At 51.2% G+C, this 21,334-nt stretch overlaps 1 protein-coding gene across 1 annotated transcript in view; it reads left to right on the plus strand.

The window, feature by feature from the left end:
• ITIH5 (inter-alpha-trypsin inhibitor heavy chain 5) overlaps positions 1–21,334 on the plus strand; it is a 61,101-nt gene that overhangs the window by 33,937 nt on the left and 5,830 nt on the right. Inside the window, exons 9-14 of the mRNA XM_044428368.1 lie at positions 364–480; positions 10,086–10,257; positions 12,416–12,725; positions 13,739–14,298; positions 15,732–15,785; positions 18,514–18,630. Of these exons, the coding sequence (XP_044284303.1) occupies positions 364–480; positions 10,086–10,257; positions 12,416–12,725; positions 13,739–14,298; positions 15,732–15,785; positions 18,514–18,630 (1,330 nt within the window). The remainder of the gene's footprint in view (positions 1–363; positions 481–10,085; positions 10,258–12,415; positions 12,726–13,738; positions 14,299–15,731; positions 15,786–18,513; positions 18,631–21,334) is intronic.

The following is a 21,334-nucleotide window of genomic DNA, read 5'->3' on the forward strand; positions in this document are numbered from 1 at the left end:
CTGCTGGTCCTGTTGTCACAGTGGCCTGCCATTTTGAATGATGGAGCATGTCCGGAGCACACCAAAGCTGCTTGTTACATACGAACCCAATGGCTGACAAGCCACGCACAACCCTAAAACAGCCCAGGTCTTGCATCCTTTCTTTGTGGCAGGGTTGTTCCATCCCCTGCTGCATTTTGGTCCCCGCATTCTGTGCTTTTTAAAGCTCTATATGTTCTCCATGAGGTGTGGTGACCCGCACTTGCTCCTGTCCCACCAGGTAGAACCTCCATTTAGCAACCTCCAAGTTCCAGAGCTTGCTGAGGCCTAGCACAGTCTGGAGTTATGGATCGTTTTCCTTTCCCGCTCTTCTCACCCCACCAGGTTTTTAATGGCTACTTCGTGCACTATTTTGCTCCCAAAGATCTCCCTCCGCTTCCGAAGAATGTCGTGTTTGTGCTTGACAGTAGCGCCTCCATGGTGGGAATGAAGCTGAGGCAGGTGAGCATCCAGGGTGTGTGACACCTGATCGAAAGCTGGGAGTCGGGGAAGGTCCTCCGTTATTTTGTTATTTAAAACCTTTTTAGACCATCCCTTACCATCACCTCGGGACAGTTTAACAAGAAGGTAAAATAGAGTAAACACAGCATCCTCATCCAATTCCTAAACAATCAACAATAAAACCCATATTAAAATGGACAAACCTTAACATATTGCAAAAATAGAAAGGTTTTAGCCCAGCGCTGAAGAGAGTAAAGTGACAGTGCCAGGCAGACCTCTCTGGGGAGCGAATTCCATAGCTGGGGTGCCACCGCTGAGAAGGCCCTCCTCCGGGTAGTCACCCTCCTAAGCTCCTGAGAGGGCTCCCGGAAAAGGCCTCTGCCCCAGATCTTAAGGGGCAGGCAGGCACATATGGAGGAGACGCTCCTTCAGGTAACCAGGCCCTAAGCTGTTTAATAGGTCATCACCAACACCTTAAACTGGGCCTGGCTCAGGCACATCCCTTGCTCAGTGTCCCTTGGAGACTAAGCTCAGCTTAGTAGGTCCACCTTCTCATGGCCACGGTTGCCACTTTCTTTGGCTGCTCATTCTTTCTCCTCCGCTTGCTTGCTTGAGAAGCAGAAAGCCAGGGACCACATTGGCAAGGATATCTTCTGCTCCTCTTCCTCAGCACCTCCAGCGGAAGAGGCTGGTGGGCAAGCTGCAATGGGAAGAGGAGGAACAATGAGGAACACTCTCCCACTCTAGAGAAATTCAGAAAGAAACTGGACAGCCCTCTGAGTGGGATGGTGTAACGTGGTGTCCTGCCACAGCAGGGGGTTGGACCCGATGGCCTTCATGGCCCCTTCCGGCCCTGCTATTCTATGATTCTAACTCCAGGGGACTCCTGTCTATGAGCCCTTGCTTGGACATGGGTCCTCAGCCAGTTCCCAACCATGCCACCAACGGACACCAGTCCTGCCTGGGGAGCGGGGAGTCCCGATGGGAAGGACGCATCTGACCTTGTGGCCTGCATGGAATGGAGTTTCTTGGGCCTTGTTTGGGAGCTTCTTCCAGCTTCCTGGGCCCCCGAAATTCACTCTGAAGAAGGAGTCAGTCTACTTGAGCAAACGCTCTGCCTCCAAAGAGTCCAGTTTGCTGAATGGGGCACAGGCAACGCGGAGTCAGCGACAAAGCCCGGGGGATGCAGGATTAAGGCTTTCTCCCTGCCAGGAGCTGGTGTGAACAGGCCAGCTCGGTCGGTCATGGATTAACCTCTGCAAGGGTTTTGCTCTCCTCCTGACAAGGCTTGGATTAGGGAAGGATTAGCATTTCTGGCTCACACAGTGGAGCCTTGGTTAAAAAAGGATGCCAGAGTCCCAGCCCTGCTTTTGTTTTCCTTTCATTTCACCGAGACTTAAGAAATGCAGGAAGCTGCACTTGGAATTGCGGTTGTCAGAGGAAGCACTCTCTCCAAGCGTGTTGGAAATGCAGCTGCCATCAGCTGGAGAACCTGCCCAGGAAGGCTTTTGGAAGCCCCTGGGTTTCTACCTGAAGCCCTACAAGATACAGAAATCATTCTGAGGCTGTAATGTGAAAAGACAAGACAAGTCCTCATATATGCTTCACAAGTCAGCATTTTATTAGAATATGCCACCCTTTAATCATTATACTGGATGTACCTTACAGATAAATAAGGTTGATAAATCAGGAACTGTTCCTTGAAATAAGGGAGATGTGTCAAGCTTATGTGGAAAGACCCATCCAAGTTTGCTCCAGAGATGCCTTTCCTCTACAGAACTGCACTCTGATAAATCATAGTTCAATAGTTCTGCAGCCCATGAGCTGTCCCCGATTTCACCCCATTGTAAAAGCTTCTTCTCTGCAAACAATTTTGATACTATTATTATTAATAATAGGCAATAAATAAATGGGTAATGGGCAAAAAGATGGAGGTTCTCGTGGTGCTTTTGTACAGAACTAAATTTAACGTTCTGACAGGCGGTCAGCTGGAATTAACTGTGCATATTAAATGTGGCCAATACAGATAGGCAGGAATTTAATTCAGCCCCATTTCTAGTAAGGAAGTAGCAAAATTAGCAGATTGCTTTTATGCATTTATTATTTATATTTCCACTTTTATCCTCACAACAACCTTGTGAGGTAGGCTAGGGAAGTCGCTTCGTCTCAGGAATTTCTTCTGAGGCCAGGTCTCAGTGCAGCTCGGCCACCAAGGCTTGGCCAATGAGGTCCGCTCACCAGCATCTGGCAGACTGAAATGGATCAGCTCAGCCTGGCCCAATCGAGTAGCCTCTGGAAGTGTTAGACTACAATGCCCATCATCTCCCAAGCCGCATGGTCGTTGCAGAAGCGGCTCTTTCATCTGAGGAGCCCAGCATGTTTTTATTCCAACGAGCTTATTTTTTGTAAGCTGTCCCGAAACGCTTGTAGTGCACAGGTTAGAAAAGCCTTTAATCAATCAATCAATCAATCTTGGGGGTAGGTCTGGAGGGTTCCAGGTTGAGGATCAGGAATGGTCCCCAAGTCTGGCCACTGCACCCCATGGCACTGGGGATGAGTAGCTTTTGGAGATCTCCTATAGGGTGAACGCCTTCTGCCCCCATAGGTTCCCTTAGCACAGGAACTTTGAATATTTCTGTCTGCGAGAGAGAGCATATATGTATCCATACATATGATAAGCAATTCTTTCAAGACCAGTTCAATATTTATGTGATGGTTACTGTGGTGTTGTTGTTTTGTCTTTTTGTTTAGTTTCTCCCCCTCCCCCCTTTTCCCCCGATTTATATCCTGCCTTTTTCCTACAAAGGGCTCAAGGCAGCTTACTTTTTTGGTATCTGTGTTTGTGGTTCCACTCTTGTATTATATTCCCAGCAGCTTTTCCAATGCCCTCTCCTCTAAAGGAAGACAACCCCCTCGGGGAAGCCATCCCTGGAAGCAGGATCCTCTTGGAAATTCTGTTTTAAAATTTAAAGATCAGCCCTGTGGGGGTGGGATGGACCTGGGGGGGGGGGCAACCTCTTCCCTGCACTGTGGTCCTGCTGAAAATTGCCCCGTCTGCCCCCACGAACACCAGATGTTCCTCTGTGTCCTGTGAAGGAAGCTTCCATGGACACCCTGGGAAGATTTGACGCCCAGGACAAAAAGTGTTTCGAGAGAAGGAAGGATGTTCGCGAACTGGGGCAGGGACCCCGGCAGCCTCCCCATAAGTTCTGTTTACAGGTTAGACATCTTAACTGCAGCCACACAATAGAGCCACCTCTGTTTCTGCCCCGGGAGGTGCAGTGCGTGTCCAGAAAACCTACAGGGAACTTTATAAAGGGTCAGAACTCAGCCAGAAACTGATTTTATCTCTGCGGGAAGTTTCGGTGTGGTCAAGAACAGCAAAGGTGCAGCTTCTGTTTCTTTCTGGGCATGGCTGATATGGGAAGCTAGGACAAAATCCTTTTTATTAGAGTCACGGGAGCCCTGAGCTCACTTGTGCTTCGCATTCTCCACCAGGGGAAAAGCCCAGAAAGGAAGCAGATTGCGATACGGCGGACAATGCAGATTGCAGTTTTAAAGTGGGCTCCAGGAATACCTCCCACCTACTTCTGGAGCTCAGGTGTCGTTGTTAAAAGCAAAGCTGTGGCTATCAGACACCTGAGCATTGCTTCCCTTTGCAAGGGTCCCCAGAACGCCACACTGAGAAGGGACAGGCAAAACCTGACTGAGCTTAGAATGCGGCAGCTAAATTTGCAGCCTTCAGCTTCATGAGTATCCCTCTGAAAAACTGAGGCGCACCCCATGGGTGAGTTCAGCATTTAAGGAGCAAGGACCGGGGGCAGTTCATCGTACCGGACAGCCGCTGGTGCACCTAGCCCCGAGTTGTCAGCACTGGCCAGCAGCCACGACTTTCCAAGGTGTCAGGCAGGAGTCCTCTGGCCTTACCTGGAGATACTGGAAGCTGCACCAGAGACGTTCTGAACGCAAGGGGCTGTGTGGGAATCCTCCTCCCCGCAAATCCAATTCATTTCAGCACTAGTCCTCTTTATAGTTGTGAAGCATCGTGCCTGGGGTGGCAGGGGCCCAGGGGCTGCCTTCCTCCTCACTGGGCTGGTTGGCTAATCTTGTAATTGCTTGGCCTCCCAGTCCATCTGGCCCCTGGGAAGCCTCAATAGCAGCTGCGAGGCAGGATAATGGGGTTCAGTCAGGAAAGACCCCTTTTGCCCTGAACCTCAGCAGTTTTACTGAAAGATCACCCAGGCCCCCCCAGTTACTGACGACAGCATGTGGCCGGGTAGTGGTGTGCGAGCATTTAGCACATATTCAGAGTGTTTTATAGATTCTGAGCCACATGACATAGCAGCTGATGACAAAATAAGGGGAACACAGGCAGAAGAAGGTGAGAGGTCTGCAGAGGGACTCAAGACAATGGTATTGATTACAGGAGAGTAACATATTGACCACGGAGGCACAGGGATTACTGTGGGTCCTGGCATGCAAATGAGGGTGATTGCAATGCTGTTAACCTGGTGGCATTATCAGTTCTTCCTGATCAGCAAAGCAACAGCCCCGGCAGCTCCTTGGGGAACCACCAGGTCCCACTTCTTGAAGTAACAGCCAATGCCGATCAGTATCCTGGCCTGGAATGTTTGGGTGCTTCCTTGAGAAAAAGGGGTGCAGGCAGTTTATAACATGAAGGCACATAAAATGCCAGGATCTAGCGGAATTTTCCCACTCCATGCCCTCTCCCCCCATGTGCCACAGCCACAGCGGAGGTGGCCTGCGTGAGGGGACTGAAGTCAGTGCAGGAGCAACAGCCTCCCGGCCCAGCCGGCTGGACGCAGGTGGGCCAGAAGCAGTGTGGCCGCCTCACCTGAGGAAGCAGACCTCTTGGGCCAGCCCGACCACCAGCCAGCTCTGCTCAACTTGGTGGCATGCAGACACTTTGTCTTCAGTGCCCATCATCCCCAGGCAGCATGGCCAGCATTCAGGGATGCTGGGGTTGGGGGCTGAACTCAAAGCTTCTGCAGAACTTCAGGCCAAGGATGGGCGTGTGTGCGAGAGAGATGCAGCTTTCAGGGACCCTCAGTGGTCCACCCTTCCCTGTCCATCTTTTGCCAGCCCTTTCTAGACAAAAGCATCTTCTGTTTTTTTACTTACATGCAAAAATGGGGGGTGGAGAAAATTTCGGGGGGGGGGGGGGCAGGACCCACGGTTGCAGACCCACTCTGGTGGTGCCCAGCCACGTTGGGTCTTCCCTCGGCCCTGCACACAGAGTTGAGACAATGAGGGCTGTGGACGAGGGGGTGGGGGGTGGGCGCACAGAATGGGGAAATAATAGTTATCTGACGTCTGGAGGAGAGCCGCTCTGAGTGGGAACTGGGGGCGAATGGACAGGGCCCCAGAATGGGGCCATTGTGGCTGGGCTTCTCCTGCACAGGAAGGCGGTTGTGTGTTGGAAGAGCAAAGGCCCCGTAAGCTGTTGAGCTCAGCATCCTCTTGAACCGCCTGGCCTCCATTCCACAGGCACAGCACCCTCGTGCTCACCCCAGGCCCACGCGGGAGAACAAGGGAGGGATTGTGCGGCGGAAATGTCACTGATGCCGCAGTTCCCATCCGAGAGTTTCCCCTGGCTGGCCCAGTGTCGTCACCGCAGCTTCTGGGAATGACTGCATCGCCCCCCGGGCGGCTGGAAAGGGCTCGGGTAGGGGCTTCTCGAAGGCTCCCTGTCTCCCTGCTTCTCAGGTCATGGCGGAGCCCCTGGGCCGGTCCAAGGAGGAGCAGAGGCATGGCGTGCTGCCGGCATCCTTCCCCAGTGTGGGCCCAATACTTTTGGCTGCCAGAAGCAAAGGGCAAGACGGCTCCGTCTGCCACTCCAGATGTGCAAGGTGGCTGGAACAGCTGCTGAATCTTACTTCAGCGCCCTTGGTCAAGTTTAAGGGGCACGGGAGATGCATGGCTCTTTCTGCCAAGAGAGGAGAATGGACGGCTTGTCTCCACTGCCCTCCCGTCCTCTGGAAACGGCCCCAAGGGAGCTGCCTCACTTTGCCTAATGATAGGGCCGGTCCTGCTGTCTCAGGGCCAACCCTACCTTTGAGAGGGCTCCTCTCCCTCCATGGCCCCCAATGGGCTTTCCTGGCTGTGGTGGTGTACACTGCCAAATGGCTGGGCCAGTCCACCTTTGAAGTTTCCCACAATCCCCCACAGTGATGCAAGGTCAAGGGCAGGGGCTTGTGGGAAATTAAAGGAAGGGTGGCTAAATTAAACATGGGCCAGGGCAGAAAGCAGCAGTGGGCCCTTCAGAGGGCTGGGGCCTGGAGAACTGCCCCTGAAGGTGAGGAGCTGGCCCCTGCCTTGCTTTGGTTAGAGCAGAGCCAGAGTTCAGCACCATGGGCAACTCCGTAAAAATTCAGGCTGAAACTCAGAGTGGATGCACTGCCCCATTGGCAGTGGTGCCGTCAGCCTCCACTGGCTATTCAGATGGGCCCAGAAACCCCAAAGCAGGATTTGCAGATACTTGTTGCATAACAACGTGGGATATAAATATATTTAAAAAGTAGCTGCCTTTGGGTCCCTTCATCTTTCTGCTGTTGCTTCAAGAGGAATTGTGGATGATTGACAGCTAGCAAGAAAGCAGGGGAAGGTCTTTGCAAAGAGACAGGGGTCTAGGAAGGGGGGGTGAACTTTTCACAGGCCACCTCCGGTGAGGTAGCGTGCAGATCTCATCTGCAGAGAGCTCGCAAAGAAGGAGGCAGCGGTGACGATCCAGTGCGTCTGTCCTATATGTCTTTTGTAGTTCAGTATCTATATCTCTGTTCACCCACCCCAGACTCCCACCTTCTGGGTGGCAGAGGATGACTTCCTCCTCACTAATCCAAAACTCCTGGAATTGCAGTGCTCCTGCACTGTCAGGTGTCCTTATGCTTATGGGAAGAGTCCCTGCCACCTCCACTTTGCAGATTATTATTATTATTAGAACATTTCTATGCCACCCCTTGCACTGAGGCTGGCGAAGGCCGGCGCTCCAAAGCCAGCTTCCCGTTCCAGAGGAAGGTGCGAAAGCAGGCGCCGCAGGCCCCCATCTGGCATACAGGCAGCTGCATCAGAGCCGCACTCCAGAGCAAAGGAGACCGTCCGTTGTCGGCGAGGGTCCCTGGAGCCATCCCCAGGAGCGCCAGCTGGAGCGATGACTTCGGATTCCATTGCGATGGGTCATGCGCTTGGCCTGACATCATCGGCTCCCCCGCGAGAGCAGGAGGGAAGTGACTAGAGAGGCCTGGCTTGTCTGTGGCTCGCTCCGAATTCTTCCTTGCAACTGGGACTAGGAAAGCCTCATTGTTTGGCGCCTGAAAGGGTTCGGGAGCAGGGGACTTGGCCATGGGATGCTGGATACCGTTGGGCTTTGTTGCACCGGGAAAGTACTTCAGCATAGCCTTTCTCCATAGGGGCTGGACTTCATCTCCCATCATCTCCAGCCAGGCGGATTGGGGATGGTGGGAGTTGTCATCCAACATATCTGGAGGTCGTTGGAAAAGGCAGCTTGAGCATTTGAGCAGAGGTGGTGTTAGGGAGTGGCTCTCAATGGCCAGAGCCCCAAATCTTTCCTTTGGAGTCTCAGATCTCTGGGGGACCCCCTAACCCACCTCTTGGCCCTTGGTGTGGCAGTTGTCCCTCCATCAACTGGCTTTTGGCCCACACCTGCCTCGCCTCAGATCTGCAGATCAGTAGATTCAGATCTGTGCTTTTTTGGTCCTTCACCCTAGATCGTTTTGGTACCTAGCACCAACCCCATGTCCACTTCTTCATTTATTAGATTTACATCCCACCTTTTTTCTTGTAAAGAACTCGAGGCAGCTCTCATCAGTCTCATCCGGCTCTCAGTCGTGTTCCCTCAGCAACAACCCTGTGAGGTAGGCTGGGCTGAGAGTCTGTGACTGGCCCAAGTCGCCCCCTTGGTTCCATGGCTGGGCAGGGACTGGAACCCCAATTTCCTGAGTCCCGTCCTGTGCTCTTCACCACTGCACCCCACTGGCTCTCCAATTTGAGCCTGTTGAGCTAAACTGTAGAAATACAGGGAACGGTATTTAATGGAATTCTTGACTCTGAGGGTCTTTCAGTGGGTTCTTTGATGGCAGAGGATACTTGGAAATTCTCCTCGCATGAATTTCCACTTAGACTTTAGAATAATCTGCTATTTTCCCATTTACAAAAAATGCCAGGCATAGCGTGCCTCTATTTCGAGTCAGCCTTCTTTTCCAAGTGTTTGGCCTCGTCCGTTTGGGAAGTGGGAGGGAAGCCATGCCTCAGTACCCTTTCCATTCGCAGGAGCATGGCTGCATCGCTCAAACCCTGCAGGAAGCCCAGAATTTTTTTTTAAAGGAAGATGACAGATCGCTCAGCAAAATATGACTGAATAATTTGGAACGGAGAACACCAAGGAGAAATCTGGGTGCAGAGAGTCTTGGAAGCAACCCTTCTTCTCCAGAACCCATTTCTCCATACGAAGTCGGAAAGCCGCCGGGATCACTATACTAAGATTAGGGAACACATGAGTGGAACTGATGCCGTCAGCAACAATTCCCATAATTCCTCTCCATGATCCCTGCTGGCAACGACACCTGGGGAGCACTGTTTCAAAGGGTATTGGAGCTTTGGCAGGTGCACAGGGAGAGCGAGCCCAACTGAAAGTGATCAGGTGAGATCCACCTGACACCTTGCCGTAGCATGCAGCCTCCACACACGATGAGGCCAGAGATTCCTGGAGCCCTCAGTCCTCCCCTCTCCTTTCATTGCGCAAGGACATTGGATGTGGCTGGAGGCCCCCGCTTTGCATCAGAAGGCCCCACCCTTGTTCGCTTATCTTTTTGCAGTGCTATTGCTCCTGGTCGGCATGAAGAAGGTGCCAGCTGAATCGCCAGGTTCTCTAGGTAGAGCAAGGAAAGAAGCCCGCCTGAAACCTGGGAGAACGTTCCATATAGGGTGGCTCCCAAGGTTGCTTACCTGCGCAGATGTGCCGGTGTGTTCATGTGCTTGGCTTATTGTATGCACCTTGAGAAAGTGCATGAGCCCAAGGCCAAGTTCTCTCTCGCTAATGCTTCATTTCCACAGCGGTCTGGTGGAACTTACCCCCACCTCCCCAGAGATGGCACTCATCCTCTGGGGCCTTCCTCCAAGGGCCAATCCCACCAGAGGCTCCGAAGGTGGCCGCTAAGGGAAGGGCCTTCTCTGTGGTGGCTTCCCCATCTTTGGAACACCTTCCCTCCATCCCACCCACCTCCTCAGATTTTCCTGTTCCCTTGGAACCTGGTTCCAATCGTCACAGTAATTGCAGAGGTGAAAGAAGGTGACATGAATTCTCTCAGCAACAGTGCATCTATTTCCTTGGTTTAATGCAAGGTATTTTGATGTGGCTTGATCTCGAATGGGCAGTGGAGACACACTCGATGTAGCAAGACCTGTCCTTGCTGTAGCTGAGCATTGCTAGAACTGGCCTGTGCCTGCATGCTGCACCGGTGTTCAAACATGCAGATCGTCTGTGGATGCAGACAGATCACACACATTTGAACGAGCCCTCCATCCAGAAGGCTTGCACTCATCCTGGCGGGCCTTCTCTTTCCTTCCAGACCAAAGATGCCCTGTTCACCATCCTCCAGGATCTAAGACCCGAAGATCATTTCAATATCATTGGCTTCTCCAACAAGATCAAGGTCTGGCAGCAAGACCGGCTGGTTCCAGTGACTCCCAACAATGTGAGGGATGCGAAGATTTACATCCACAATATGTCACCGACGGGAGGTAATCTTGGCCTGCAGGTCGCATTCTGTGTTCGTCATCGGACCTGCAACCTTGCAACACGCGAACGAATGTGGTGGTGGTTCAGTCAGTTGCATTTATTTGGTGGATATAGGCTTTTAGGTTATGGAGGAAGCAAGCCTCCAGCGGTCCCAGTTTTCCACTAAAACAATGTCTCTAGGCTGGAGAAAACTGTGCTGGCTGAATTTTTGCCATTTGTGCAACAGCTAAAGGGACAGGGACTCTGCATTATCAAAGAAGAGGTTCCCTCTGAGCATGGGCAGAATGCAAGAAGAGCTAAGGAGGCTTGGGGGGGTCAGCCTGCTAGGACAGGGCTCTGCACATGGAAGGAGCAAAGGAGAATGGCTGAGATGGCCAGGAGGGAGCACTCCTCCCTCCTCCAAATCCAGGTGAGCAGAGGAGGAACCCTGCCGGATCACCTCAGAGCAGCTCCAGCTTTGATGTGTGCCCTGGGGGGGCCCAGCCATGGGCTTACTGGGGGTGCTGGCACAAGACCCGCTGTGAACCTGTGCCAGGTGCATTTGGGGAATTTAACATGGCAGCAGACTTGTCCCCCTGCCCCACAGATTGGTCTAATCCTCTTTGGGAGAACACACATATTGGAAAAGACAGCGAGCAAGGGAGAGCCTGGCAAATGGCTTTCTCTGGAAGCGAAGGAGTTCAGTGTCTTTGAGGGAGCCAGAGCGACTGGTCTGTTGGAGGAGGGAATCATTCAGCCTGCCGTTTTCTGCAGAAATGGAGCAGGAGGGTCTCCATAACGGGCCTTATGGGAGATGGATGCACATTGAAACACTTAATATTTGTCAAGCAGCAGGACATTTCTGCTGAACTCGGTAGTTTGGTCCAGCCGAGCTCAGTGGTTGGACAGCAAGCCTGACATTCTTGAGAAGCCTCGCCTTGCTGCTCAAAATGTTGCAGCTTCTCGTGGAAATGCTCTTGGCATCAAGTTTGCATATTAACCAGTCTAATTTGCACTTCCTGGGATGCAATTACTTTTGGCTTCCACACCATGTCCCCCAAATGCACACATTGGTAGAAACGTATGCAAACGTCTCACGTGCTCTTTCGTACCCATTCCGCGATCTGAGCTATTTTCTGGGGAAACAACAGCTGCAACCCCACAACTGTTTTGTCTTCTGCACAATTCATTGCAGAAGAAGAACAAACATTGAACTCGGGGGGTGTCGGTTCTCTCTGTGGGGAGGGAGCTGCGTCCCTCCAGATGTTTTTGGACCCGGACGACCAGCAGCCCAAACCTGCAAAGCCAAAGGAAAGGGATAAGGGAGTTACAGTCCAGCAATTTTTGGAAGACAGACTTCCCCTGCCCCCGTTTTAATAGCTGTTACTGGATGTGAGTTGCCAGCAAACTGCATCCCCTTCGTGGCCAGTTGGACCCTCAGATCACCCAGAGAAGCCTTGCTGGCTTCTAGGATTATGAGAGAGGAAGAGCAGCAGCTCCTTGCAATGCCTGATTGGAGCAGCTCAGCCACCTCTCTGACTTGCCACTTTTCTGAGCTAAACTGTCTCAGATCTTGTCATCACTCCCCTTAGGGGAAGAAAGAAAGGGCAGAACCTTAACTCTTCAGCCCCTGGAATGGAATGCCTGCCTTCACCCCATTCTAGCCTCATTTGCCAGACCCCATCTGTCCTTCCGTGCATTTTCTAACACCCACCTGCATCAGAAAGCAGAATAGAGGTGATGCCCCAAACACCTTTGCAGGTAGACCAAGTCCAGGTGGCTTGCCGGGCAGCATTCCACTGGCCCGACAGGTATTCCACCTAGGGCTGAACTGAAATGCCCCTCCCATTTTCTGGGAGGGGGCTCACTGCCTATCTTGAGAGCCCCTTTCAATTGCCACAAGGACCCCCTGAGAAGATCCCTTTGCCGTTGCATAGCCTTCCCCTTTGGGCGAAATACAAGTCGGACGGACAGAAGCATGGGAAGAGAGAGTGTCTTTCGTTCCCCCGAGTTTTGCCCCCTGGTCACTGCTGGGTGGGGGCTGCCACCTTCTGCTTTCTCTGCCCCCCAAAAGTGAAACGTCACCCCCTCCCAGGGAGCTAAGTTGCTTCTGTTCAATTAAAAGTTGAAAGTGTCCACACTTCCCTTACCTCTGAGAATACCTGTATGTCGTCCTCCTAGGCACCAACATCAATGGGGCCCTGCAGATCAGCTCCAAAATGCTGAGTGACTACATTGCCCAGAACGACATCGAGGCACAGAGCGTGTCCCTGATCATCTTCCTGACCGACGGGAGGCCCACCGTGGGGGAGGTACGGCCGGCCCAGATAGTCAACAACACCCGGGCGGCCATCGGCAGCAGGTTCTGCCTCTTCACCATCGGCATCGGCAGCGACGTGGACTACAAGCTGCTGGAGAGACTGGCGCTGGAGAACTGCGGCATGATGCGGCACATCCAGGAGGACCAAGATGCCGGCGCGCAGCTGAAAGGGTTGGTGGGGAAGCGCGGTCGGCCGCCTTCGGCTCGTTCGCTCTTGGGTTGCTCGTTTAGCCGCAGAGTTCAGTGGGACCTGCTTCTGAGTAAACATGTTTGCTTCTCAGGAAGTGTACTGAGCAGAGGGTGTTTACCAGGAGAAGCGAGATGGTACCAAGGAAAACATTGATTTATTTATTTATCAGATTGATATCCCACCTTTTTTCCTTTGAAGAACTCAGTGTGGCTTCCGTCATTCTCCTGCTGCTCTCAATCTTGTCCCCACAACAACAACCCTGTGAGGTAGGCTGAGCCCTGGGACTGGCCCAAAGTCACCCAGTGCGCTCCATGGCCAAGCGGGGACTAGAACCCGGATCGCCTGAATCCCAGTTCCGCACTTCTAACCAGCTGTGGAGGTTTTTTACTCCTGCTGGTTTGTTGTATTGTCTGAAACCATGCTAAGATTGGTTTTTAGAAGCCACAGCAAAGAAACAATGGCTTGTTCTATGGTGTCACTGTACCACCTTGGCTTGGCATGTTGTCTGAACATATACAACTAGCACAAAACAGCTGGACAGAGCAACTGTCCAGCCATCTCGCCTCATTGTGCAGCCAGTGAGGAAGAAGCAAGCCACATAGGCAGGGAGTGATGCTCCTTGGGGTTGAATTCCAGCTGTGGTGGCTGATGGGATACACGCCAACAGTGGGAGGACTCAGCAGGGAGGGTGGAAACCACACTGGCATAGAAACCGCTTGATTGTAGGTTAGGTGGATCATCGGTTAAAACCAGGACCCACAGGGTTGCTTGTCATATTGTGCGAACCCAGACAATGGGTGCATGGGAATGGGTCAACCCTTGTGTAGTGTCGTGTGGGGCTGGTTTATCCCCCCTCCCTGCTTTTTTTTGTCTTCTGCAGGAGTTCTGCAGAAGTTTGTCTTCTGTCTCTTTGCTTCCACTAGGCTCTGCTTGCCTATTTATGGTGTTGCTCCTAGCCAGCGAGACAAACAATTAACTAATTGTTCCTGCACAGATTCTATGATGAGATCAGGACGCCTCTCCTCTCCAACATCCGGGTTGATTATCCGACAGACACCGTGGCTCAAGTCACTCAAAATCTCTTCCCCAACTACTTCAACGGATCCGAAATTGTCATTGCTGGGAAGCTCTTCAACAAGACGGCCAACAGCCTGCATGTGGAAGTGACGGCCAGCAACAATGACAAGTACATCCTTCTGAAAACAGATGTGGCCATAGATCTCTCTGGCCAGACCCGTGCCGGGAGCACTTCCAATGGAATGGAAAACTCAGGCCACGACCAGAACTATGTGGAACGAACCTGGAGCTATCTCACCATCAAGGAACTGTTGACGTCCTGGCTGACGAGCGACAATAAAGAGGAAAGGGCTAATTTAAAGGAAAGAGCCAGGAAATTGGCCCTCACATATAACTTTGTCACCCCCTTCACTTCCCTGAAGATGAAGGAGCTTCCGGTTCTGGCTGACCTCCCAAAGGAAGTCTACGCCGGCCCGTCCATCGAAGGAGTTGGAGAGATCGTGCAAGGGCTACCACACGGGCAGCGACCGACGGCAGGTAAGGACGGGGCACCATTGCTTTGCATTCTGCGATCTGAGAAGGGGGGGGGGATTTTAGGCGACCTTCTGTTGAATGATGCGCAGACACAGCATGAATATTGTTGTTGGAATGGTCTCTGTTTCTGATCTTCAGGGGCAACAGTGGTTGCTTCTGTAGACGAAATGGCACCAGCCACGCACTAGAAAGAAAAGAGCAACCAGCGTGGAGAAAGCCCAAGCGTTGCAGAAATACAAAACATATTTAAGAAAAAACCTTAAGGGAGTAACCCCCCCCCCCAAATGCCCCCAGCCAGTTAAGAATTGAGCATGCCTGGCACTGGCTGAGTTTTGGTAAGCAATAAACTAGATCGGGGGTCAGCAACCTGTGGCTCCGGAGCCGCATGGGGCCCTTTCATCCCTCTGCTGCAGCTCCGTCACTCAAAATATGCGTCACAGCCGCCAATGTGCGACACCCGTTGGCACACAATTTACTGGGCTTTTCAACCCCCGGTAGGCCAAACATGGATAAATCCTAGAAAAGAAAAGTTGCAGAAGAAAACAGAACGTTCAATGGTACATGGGCAGATTCATTTGCTTTCACTGCTGATGAGACTGGTTTACCAGTATGCTTAATATGTGGTGAGAAATTGGCAAACAACAAAAAGCCAAATGTTGCAAGACATTTCCAGAATATACACACAGCCTTTGCTGAAAAATATCCGGATGGAGATGAGAGAGAAAAAGCCATTTCGGAACTGATGCGGAAGGTTGATCTGAGCAAGAATCATAATTTAAGTTCAGCTTCTTATTTCATAAATACAAGGAGGACTCAAATAGACGTTGAGTAGTATATTTGAAAGTAACCTTCAACCCAGCGTCTTTTTTTTTCGGAGTTCAAAATGTTTTGGTTCATTGCAGAAGTAAAAATTTGTTTTCTCTGTAGCAGTTCATTGATTTCATAAATGCAACACACGATAGTTTTTGTATACATAGCATAAAGGTAAAAAACGATATATGCAGCGTTCTCTTCATTTTAGATGCCAAACGGGTTTTGTGGCTTCCGGTGTTTTCTTTTTTGTGGGAAACGGGTCCAAATGGCTCTTTGGGTGTTCGAGGCTGCCGACCCCTGAACTAGGGAGATGGAATAGAATTAGGAATGTGGAATAGGACTCAACACACCCGCGCTGCAGCTATTTGTTGTGGTAAGCGCAGAATTGTGTTTCCATGTGGGCCTGATCGCACCACTCCAGCTCGACTGGCACTTGAAGTATTAATTGCTATGACTAAATGTCAGATTAAAGATGCAGAACTCTGGCTGTTTTAAAAGTGTGCATGCAAATGCACCGCAGCCATTGTTTGAGAAAGGCAGAGCACAAATTGCAGTGTTATTGCTTATATGTGTTTACGTATAGATCTCTTCTTCTCCCCCTACCTTCTCTTCCCAATGTCTAGGGTCTGTCCCTGGAAAACCGGAAGAGCTAAGTATAAAAGTCACTAAAACATCGGGTAAGTGCTGATGCCACCGACCAGCAGCTGCCATTCCTCCAAACGTAACAAAAACTCTCCAGATTAAGAGTGTTTCTAGCCCACACAAGGGGGAGGTGGCCAGGCGGGTCCCCCTGAAAAAGAGTGGAATATGGGACAGATGAGAAGACCCTGGATGTGGGACTCTGGGGACACCTGGGGGCATCCTTACCAGATGCTCTGGAGGAAGAAAATGGGGTGTATAAGAAGAATCGTGCCCCTCTGTTGAGCCCTTATGGGGCTGGACTACTGGGTTTGGAAATAGAGCAGACCATGGCACAATTCCAGTTGTGTGGGAGCAAAAGAGCAAAGAGATTCCTATGAGCAGTGCGCTACCTTCTCCAGGTGTCTGAGATCTGCACAGAAGTGCACCAGGAGGGGCAGATCCAGTGCAACACCCTGCCATCCTTTGCCAGATACATGTGGGGCGAGTCTCAGACTTGTGCATTTCTTTGCTCACTTTCCTCACCCTCAGTCCTTCCCTCCCGGCTACCCTGCTTGGAGCTGAAAAGCCATCGCTTCTGCTTTGGCCAAACGGGCAAAGGATAATTTAGCGCCGCCCTGCAAGCCAGGATCAGAAATCAGGCTGCGCTAAGAATGCCAGACACATCTGGGTTTGTATCCCAAGGTTCTGTGACCCTGCGGTTTGCAATTCCACTGTGCCTGTGTGTGCACATTTGTGTATTACACATGCGCACACGCACACACATGCTCCCTACAAAAACTTTTACCACGTCATATGTGCGTACGTCAGGAAATCTCTCCCTTTGCCCTGCCCAGCCCTCACAAATTCTTCAGCAGTGACCATAAATTTCTCCACTGGGAAAGTGCCCACTTTTAGTTACCTGGCCCTGAGGATGCCGGCGCTCTTTGCCTCCTCTGCTCAGCTTGGCCAACCAGGGACCCTTCATAGCAAAAGCAGCCTCTCCCCCACCTGCCTCCTCTCAAGCACCGTTTTGACACCCCCTCTTCCAAAATGTATTGTTTGGAGCACCACCCAAGTGGGTCAGGGAACAGGCTAGAAATGTTCTTTCTCTGTCTTGACATTGAGAAGGGCCGTGTTTCTCATCTTCCCCATTTCAATTCCTTGCACCCAGAATTTTGTAGCATGCCACTTCCTGCTGTGAGATTCGAATGTGGGTGGGAATCCAGCCCTACCTGGCTAAATGCATCCATAATAATAAAAGGCAATGTGTTTCTCTGACTGTTGGTTCTTCTGTCAGCCAAAACTGCAAAAGGTTGGGGTTTTATTGCAGACTTGTGCTCCGTGCTTACGGAAATTTATGCATCCTTTTCATGTGTCATCCTCTTCCTCCAGGGCCTCTCCTGAGTTTTCCAGCCTTTTTTTTTTCTAGAGTGAGGGAAGTCCCGCATTTTTCCAGAGGTGCCATGATTTGCAACAGAGACTTCCTGCATGTTTTGCAGTTCTGCTCTATGCTATAGCACCACCTCTAAAGACCTGACCCATAGTGTGCCTACTTAAGGCAGCCCTTGTAATGTGCATTCCAGGGTAATTTCAAAAAGCACCAATTCCCTTTCATTCGTTTCAATGTGACCACGTGCAATGAAGAGGTAACTTAGCTAAAGTTCGAAGCTGGGGATATCAGCTGGGAGGGGCCACCGCTGAGTGGCAGAATCCCTGCATGGCATGCCGAAAGCCTCCATTTGATCCCCAAAATCTCCAGGTAGGGCTGGGAAGACGCCTGCCTTCCATCCTAGAGGGCTGGGGGTGTCAGTCCCAGTGCCACCTGTGCTGGTCTGCATGGAGCTGCACATGGCAGCGCCCCATGCTTCTAAGCAAGCTGCTCGGGTTCTACAGCTGCTCCTCTCCCCTTCCGTGGGGCAGCCTCCCCAGGGGAGCAGAGCTGGGGTCTGTTGAGGTGGACCATGATACAGGCCATAATCAGGGATAGGAAAGTGCTGAGCCCCTCTGAAAACTGTTTGCACCGGCTTGTCAGACTTCTTCTGGTGTTTGCCCTCTGCAAAGAAGAGAACGAAGCCTGGAAGAAGTCTGAAAGCATCCACTATCCGGAAGCTCCTCCAGCCGCCGCTCCCCACATACCCTGGGCACGCATGCCAAGAACTCAGACTCTGGGCAAAGCCTGCCAGAGTTCAGGAAGCCAAAAACCAGGGAATCTAATGGATTTTCCACCCAAAGCAGGTGCCTGGCACATCCCTACTTAAGGATGCCAACAGATACGCCCAGGTCTGGCAGCTGTGCAATTTGCTTGAAGGCTTTGTTGCTCCAAAGGAAGGGCTTTTCCAGTCCACACAGAGCTGGATCTGTTCACTAACAGACTGTCGAGGCCAAAAGGGACAGAAGGAAAAAGCCTTACAACGAGGGAATGGAATGGACCTTTATGGCAGAGGGCAGGGTTCCAACCAGGAGCACCTAACTCTGCAGATTTTTGTCGCAGTATCCACTAGTGTTTATTATTTCCAACAGATGTACTTCTTAAAATGAAAAATGGTGTGATGACTGGATGGAATAGAACAGTGCATCCTAGAAATGGGAATGGCAATGTTTTGTCCAAATTGTCATTTCCTAGTTTCCATTTTGGAAAATCCCAAGAACTACAAAAAGTTTGTGATGGGCTGAAAGGAAAACCAAGAGGGCGTTAAGCAAACTGACTTTTTGTGACTGTTTGGTATTCTGTGTGCTGATCTGTGGAGATATTAAGGTTGGCCATTTCCCTCTTTGTCTCTCCAGCGGATGGTGACCCTCACTTTGTGGTCGACTTTCCCTTGAACAAGCTAACGGTCTGCTTCAACATTGATGGAGAGCCAGGGGATATCCTCAGATTGGTTTCGGATCATAAGAACTCTGGTACGATTGTTCAGATGCCATGATAGAACTGAATGAAGTTCTCTGTTCAAAAAATTGCAGGACTTGGTAGCTTTGGACGTCCTGAAAGTGGTTGGAATGGAACCACACATATCCCTCCACCGTCCTCCAAATCATCTGAGGTAGGAAAGGAAATAAGGACCAGTTAGAATTCTATTAGCATTCAAGAAGAAAGGAAGTGCCCTTGATTTGAGCTTCTGGCCCTTCCCTTCCATTTGTTCAGAAATATCGAAATCCATATCCCCCCCCCCCCATGGAAGACTGCCAGGTTCTTTTCAGCAGGTTACATTGATTTAGCTGACCAAAGGGGGAAACTGTCAAAACGTTAAGCGTAACAGCATAAAGCATGATGCACAATTCAATATATGTGCACCGGCATCAATGCACAGGGCTTGTCTCAGAGCTTTCTGTAGCAGCGTGCTGCTGAAATTTGGCAGCAAAATGCCACAGTTTGCTGCCACCACAAACCGTAGCCCTGCGTGGCTTGATTCCAGAAGCCGGGTTTAGTCCAGCCGATGGGAACTATTGAGTTAAAATGTTTCCAACCTAGTGCTCAGGGCCTTCTTGAGCTTCCAGCCTTGCCTGGAATTCCTAAGCATTTGTGGTTGTAAGAGGATTACTTGCAGCCGGACAGACTGGGAGCAGAAGAAACATGGAAAGTATCAAGACTATGCAATGGTTAAATGTTGCATATCTGGAAGAAAACTAAGCCATAAAGAGGAATCCCTTTGCTCTGCCTAATTCAAGTCCTCGTCTTGCAACACGTTTCATAACCCAGTGTTCCCCTGCATTTTTGTTAAAGGCCAATCCGATTTTTGATAACAAATTTAGGAGTTGGCTTTGCTGTGGATTGGCAGGTGTCTCCTTGGACTGGGTTCTGCTATGCTTGTTGGGTTGGATCCAGATTGATCCTACTTATTAGATGTCTTGAATCAGGAGGCCCTGAGTTAGTCATTTAGGATCATTACTTAATTGTGCATTGATTTTAGTGGGTTGGTTCTAAACCAGACTAAAGGTACAATCCTACCCATGGTTAGAGAGAAAGAAGTCCTACCATTTCCTTGCTAGCTGGGGAACGTTGGGAGTTGTGTGGCTTTCTGTGTCTAAACACGCACAAACGTGTACGCTAAGCCTGTATCCAAGCCATTACATGGCATTCAAACTACCCTTCCCACCGAGTTCATGGTGCTTTCCTTTGCATCCCACCCCAGCTCTCCAAAGAGCCGCCTAGGGCATACCAAGTCTGAGCAGAAATGAGGGAGGATGAAGATGAGCAATGGAACTTTGCCTGCAGGTTATTTCTCACCTCAACCCCCCCCCCCCCCCCATTTACTTTGCTCTCCTTCATCCAGGGATCTTTTTGGCTTGGGAAAGGGTGTCTCTTGAGCTGCGATGTAAGGCAGGGAGAGAGATTTCATTAGGCTATGCCTTCCCTTCTTCTGGCCAGACATTTGCATGCCTCTAAGTGTTATGGCTTTGCAAAATCATCAAGGAAGAAAGCACAGTGCGGTCTGAGCCTGCAGGATGGTAACACAGGCATCTGTCACCTCCTTGCGATCGGCTCAGATCCAGCCAGAGTTGGCCAGCCGGTCCTGGGACACCTTTTTTTGCAGAAAGGTGGTGATGCTGAGCTGTGCAGAAATCATTCCGGTTTGGATGTTGGCTTCCAGTCATGTGGCCGACCGCCCTGCATGGTCTTCAGAAACTGATTTTGGCTGGTGGAGATGGGTTGGATTGAAAGATCATCTGGAAGCAGTTGTGCGGCATATAGGAAAGCAGCTCCACAAAACAGCAACACACATAGTGGCAAAGAGCCAGCTGTAGAACTCGGACGTACCCGATGGGGAGACATGGCAGAGGAGTTTGAAATGGTGCATGGTATGGAGAAAGTGGAGAGCGAGATGTTTTTCTTCTGCCACCACAGTGCTTGAACCCAGGGCCATCCCATGAGGCTGATGGGTGGGAGGTTTAGGAGAGATCCAAGGAAGTCCTTCTTCACACAACCTGTAGCTAAACTGAGGAATTTGCTGCCACCGGAATTTGCTGGCAACCTGGATGGCTTGCAAAGGGGACTGGACGGATTCATGGGGGAGAAGACTCTCCGTGACCACTAGCCTTGCTGGCCATGCGCCCCCTCCTTTAGCAGAGGTGCCCTGCCTGCCACCCCAACTGCTGAGGAGCTTGGGCAGGAGGAGGTCTTGCCCCCCTCCTGCCTGAGGGATCCTGTGGGCAGCTGATTTGCCCCCATGTGTATGGGATGCTGGGCTGGACAGACCTTGCGTCTGGTCGCGCGGGGCTTTTTTTTTCTTCTTATGTTCTCATCTCAGAAGTGTTGAGTGTCTTTCAGCTCAAGTGCTGGATTCCTTTTCGGAGGAGCTCTCAACGGTTGCACTTCAGAGGGGGGTGGGACCAAAGACCAAAGGGGCAAGGCCAAGAAGCAGAGCATCTTAAAGCTCCGACCGCCAGCTACGCCTTGGGAGCACCGTCTTGGCCTTTCAGCATGGGGGAACAGCACAAAAGCCAGGAGGGCATGGAACGATCGTCCAGCTAGCACTTTGGCTGGGGGCCTGGCTGTGCCTCATGTGGGTTTCCCCCACTGGAGAGGGAGAGCTTTGCCCCAGGAAATCTCCACTCTGCCTGAGCATGGATGAGAGCTCACGGGAGCCCCGCTCCTTGGCTTCTCTTC

This window comes from Varanus komodoensis, unplaced genomic scaffold, assembly GCF_004798865.1.
Source record: "Varanus komodoensis strain SLA01 unplaced genomic scaffold, ASM479886v1 scaffold1, whole genome shotgun sequence".
Taxonomy (NCBI): domain Eukaryota; kingdom Metazoa; phylum Chordata; class Lepidosauria; order Squamata; family Varanidae; genus Varanus; species Varanus komodoensis.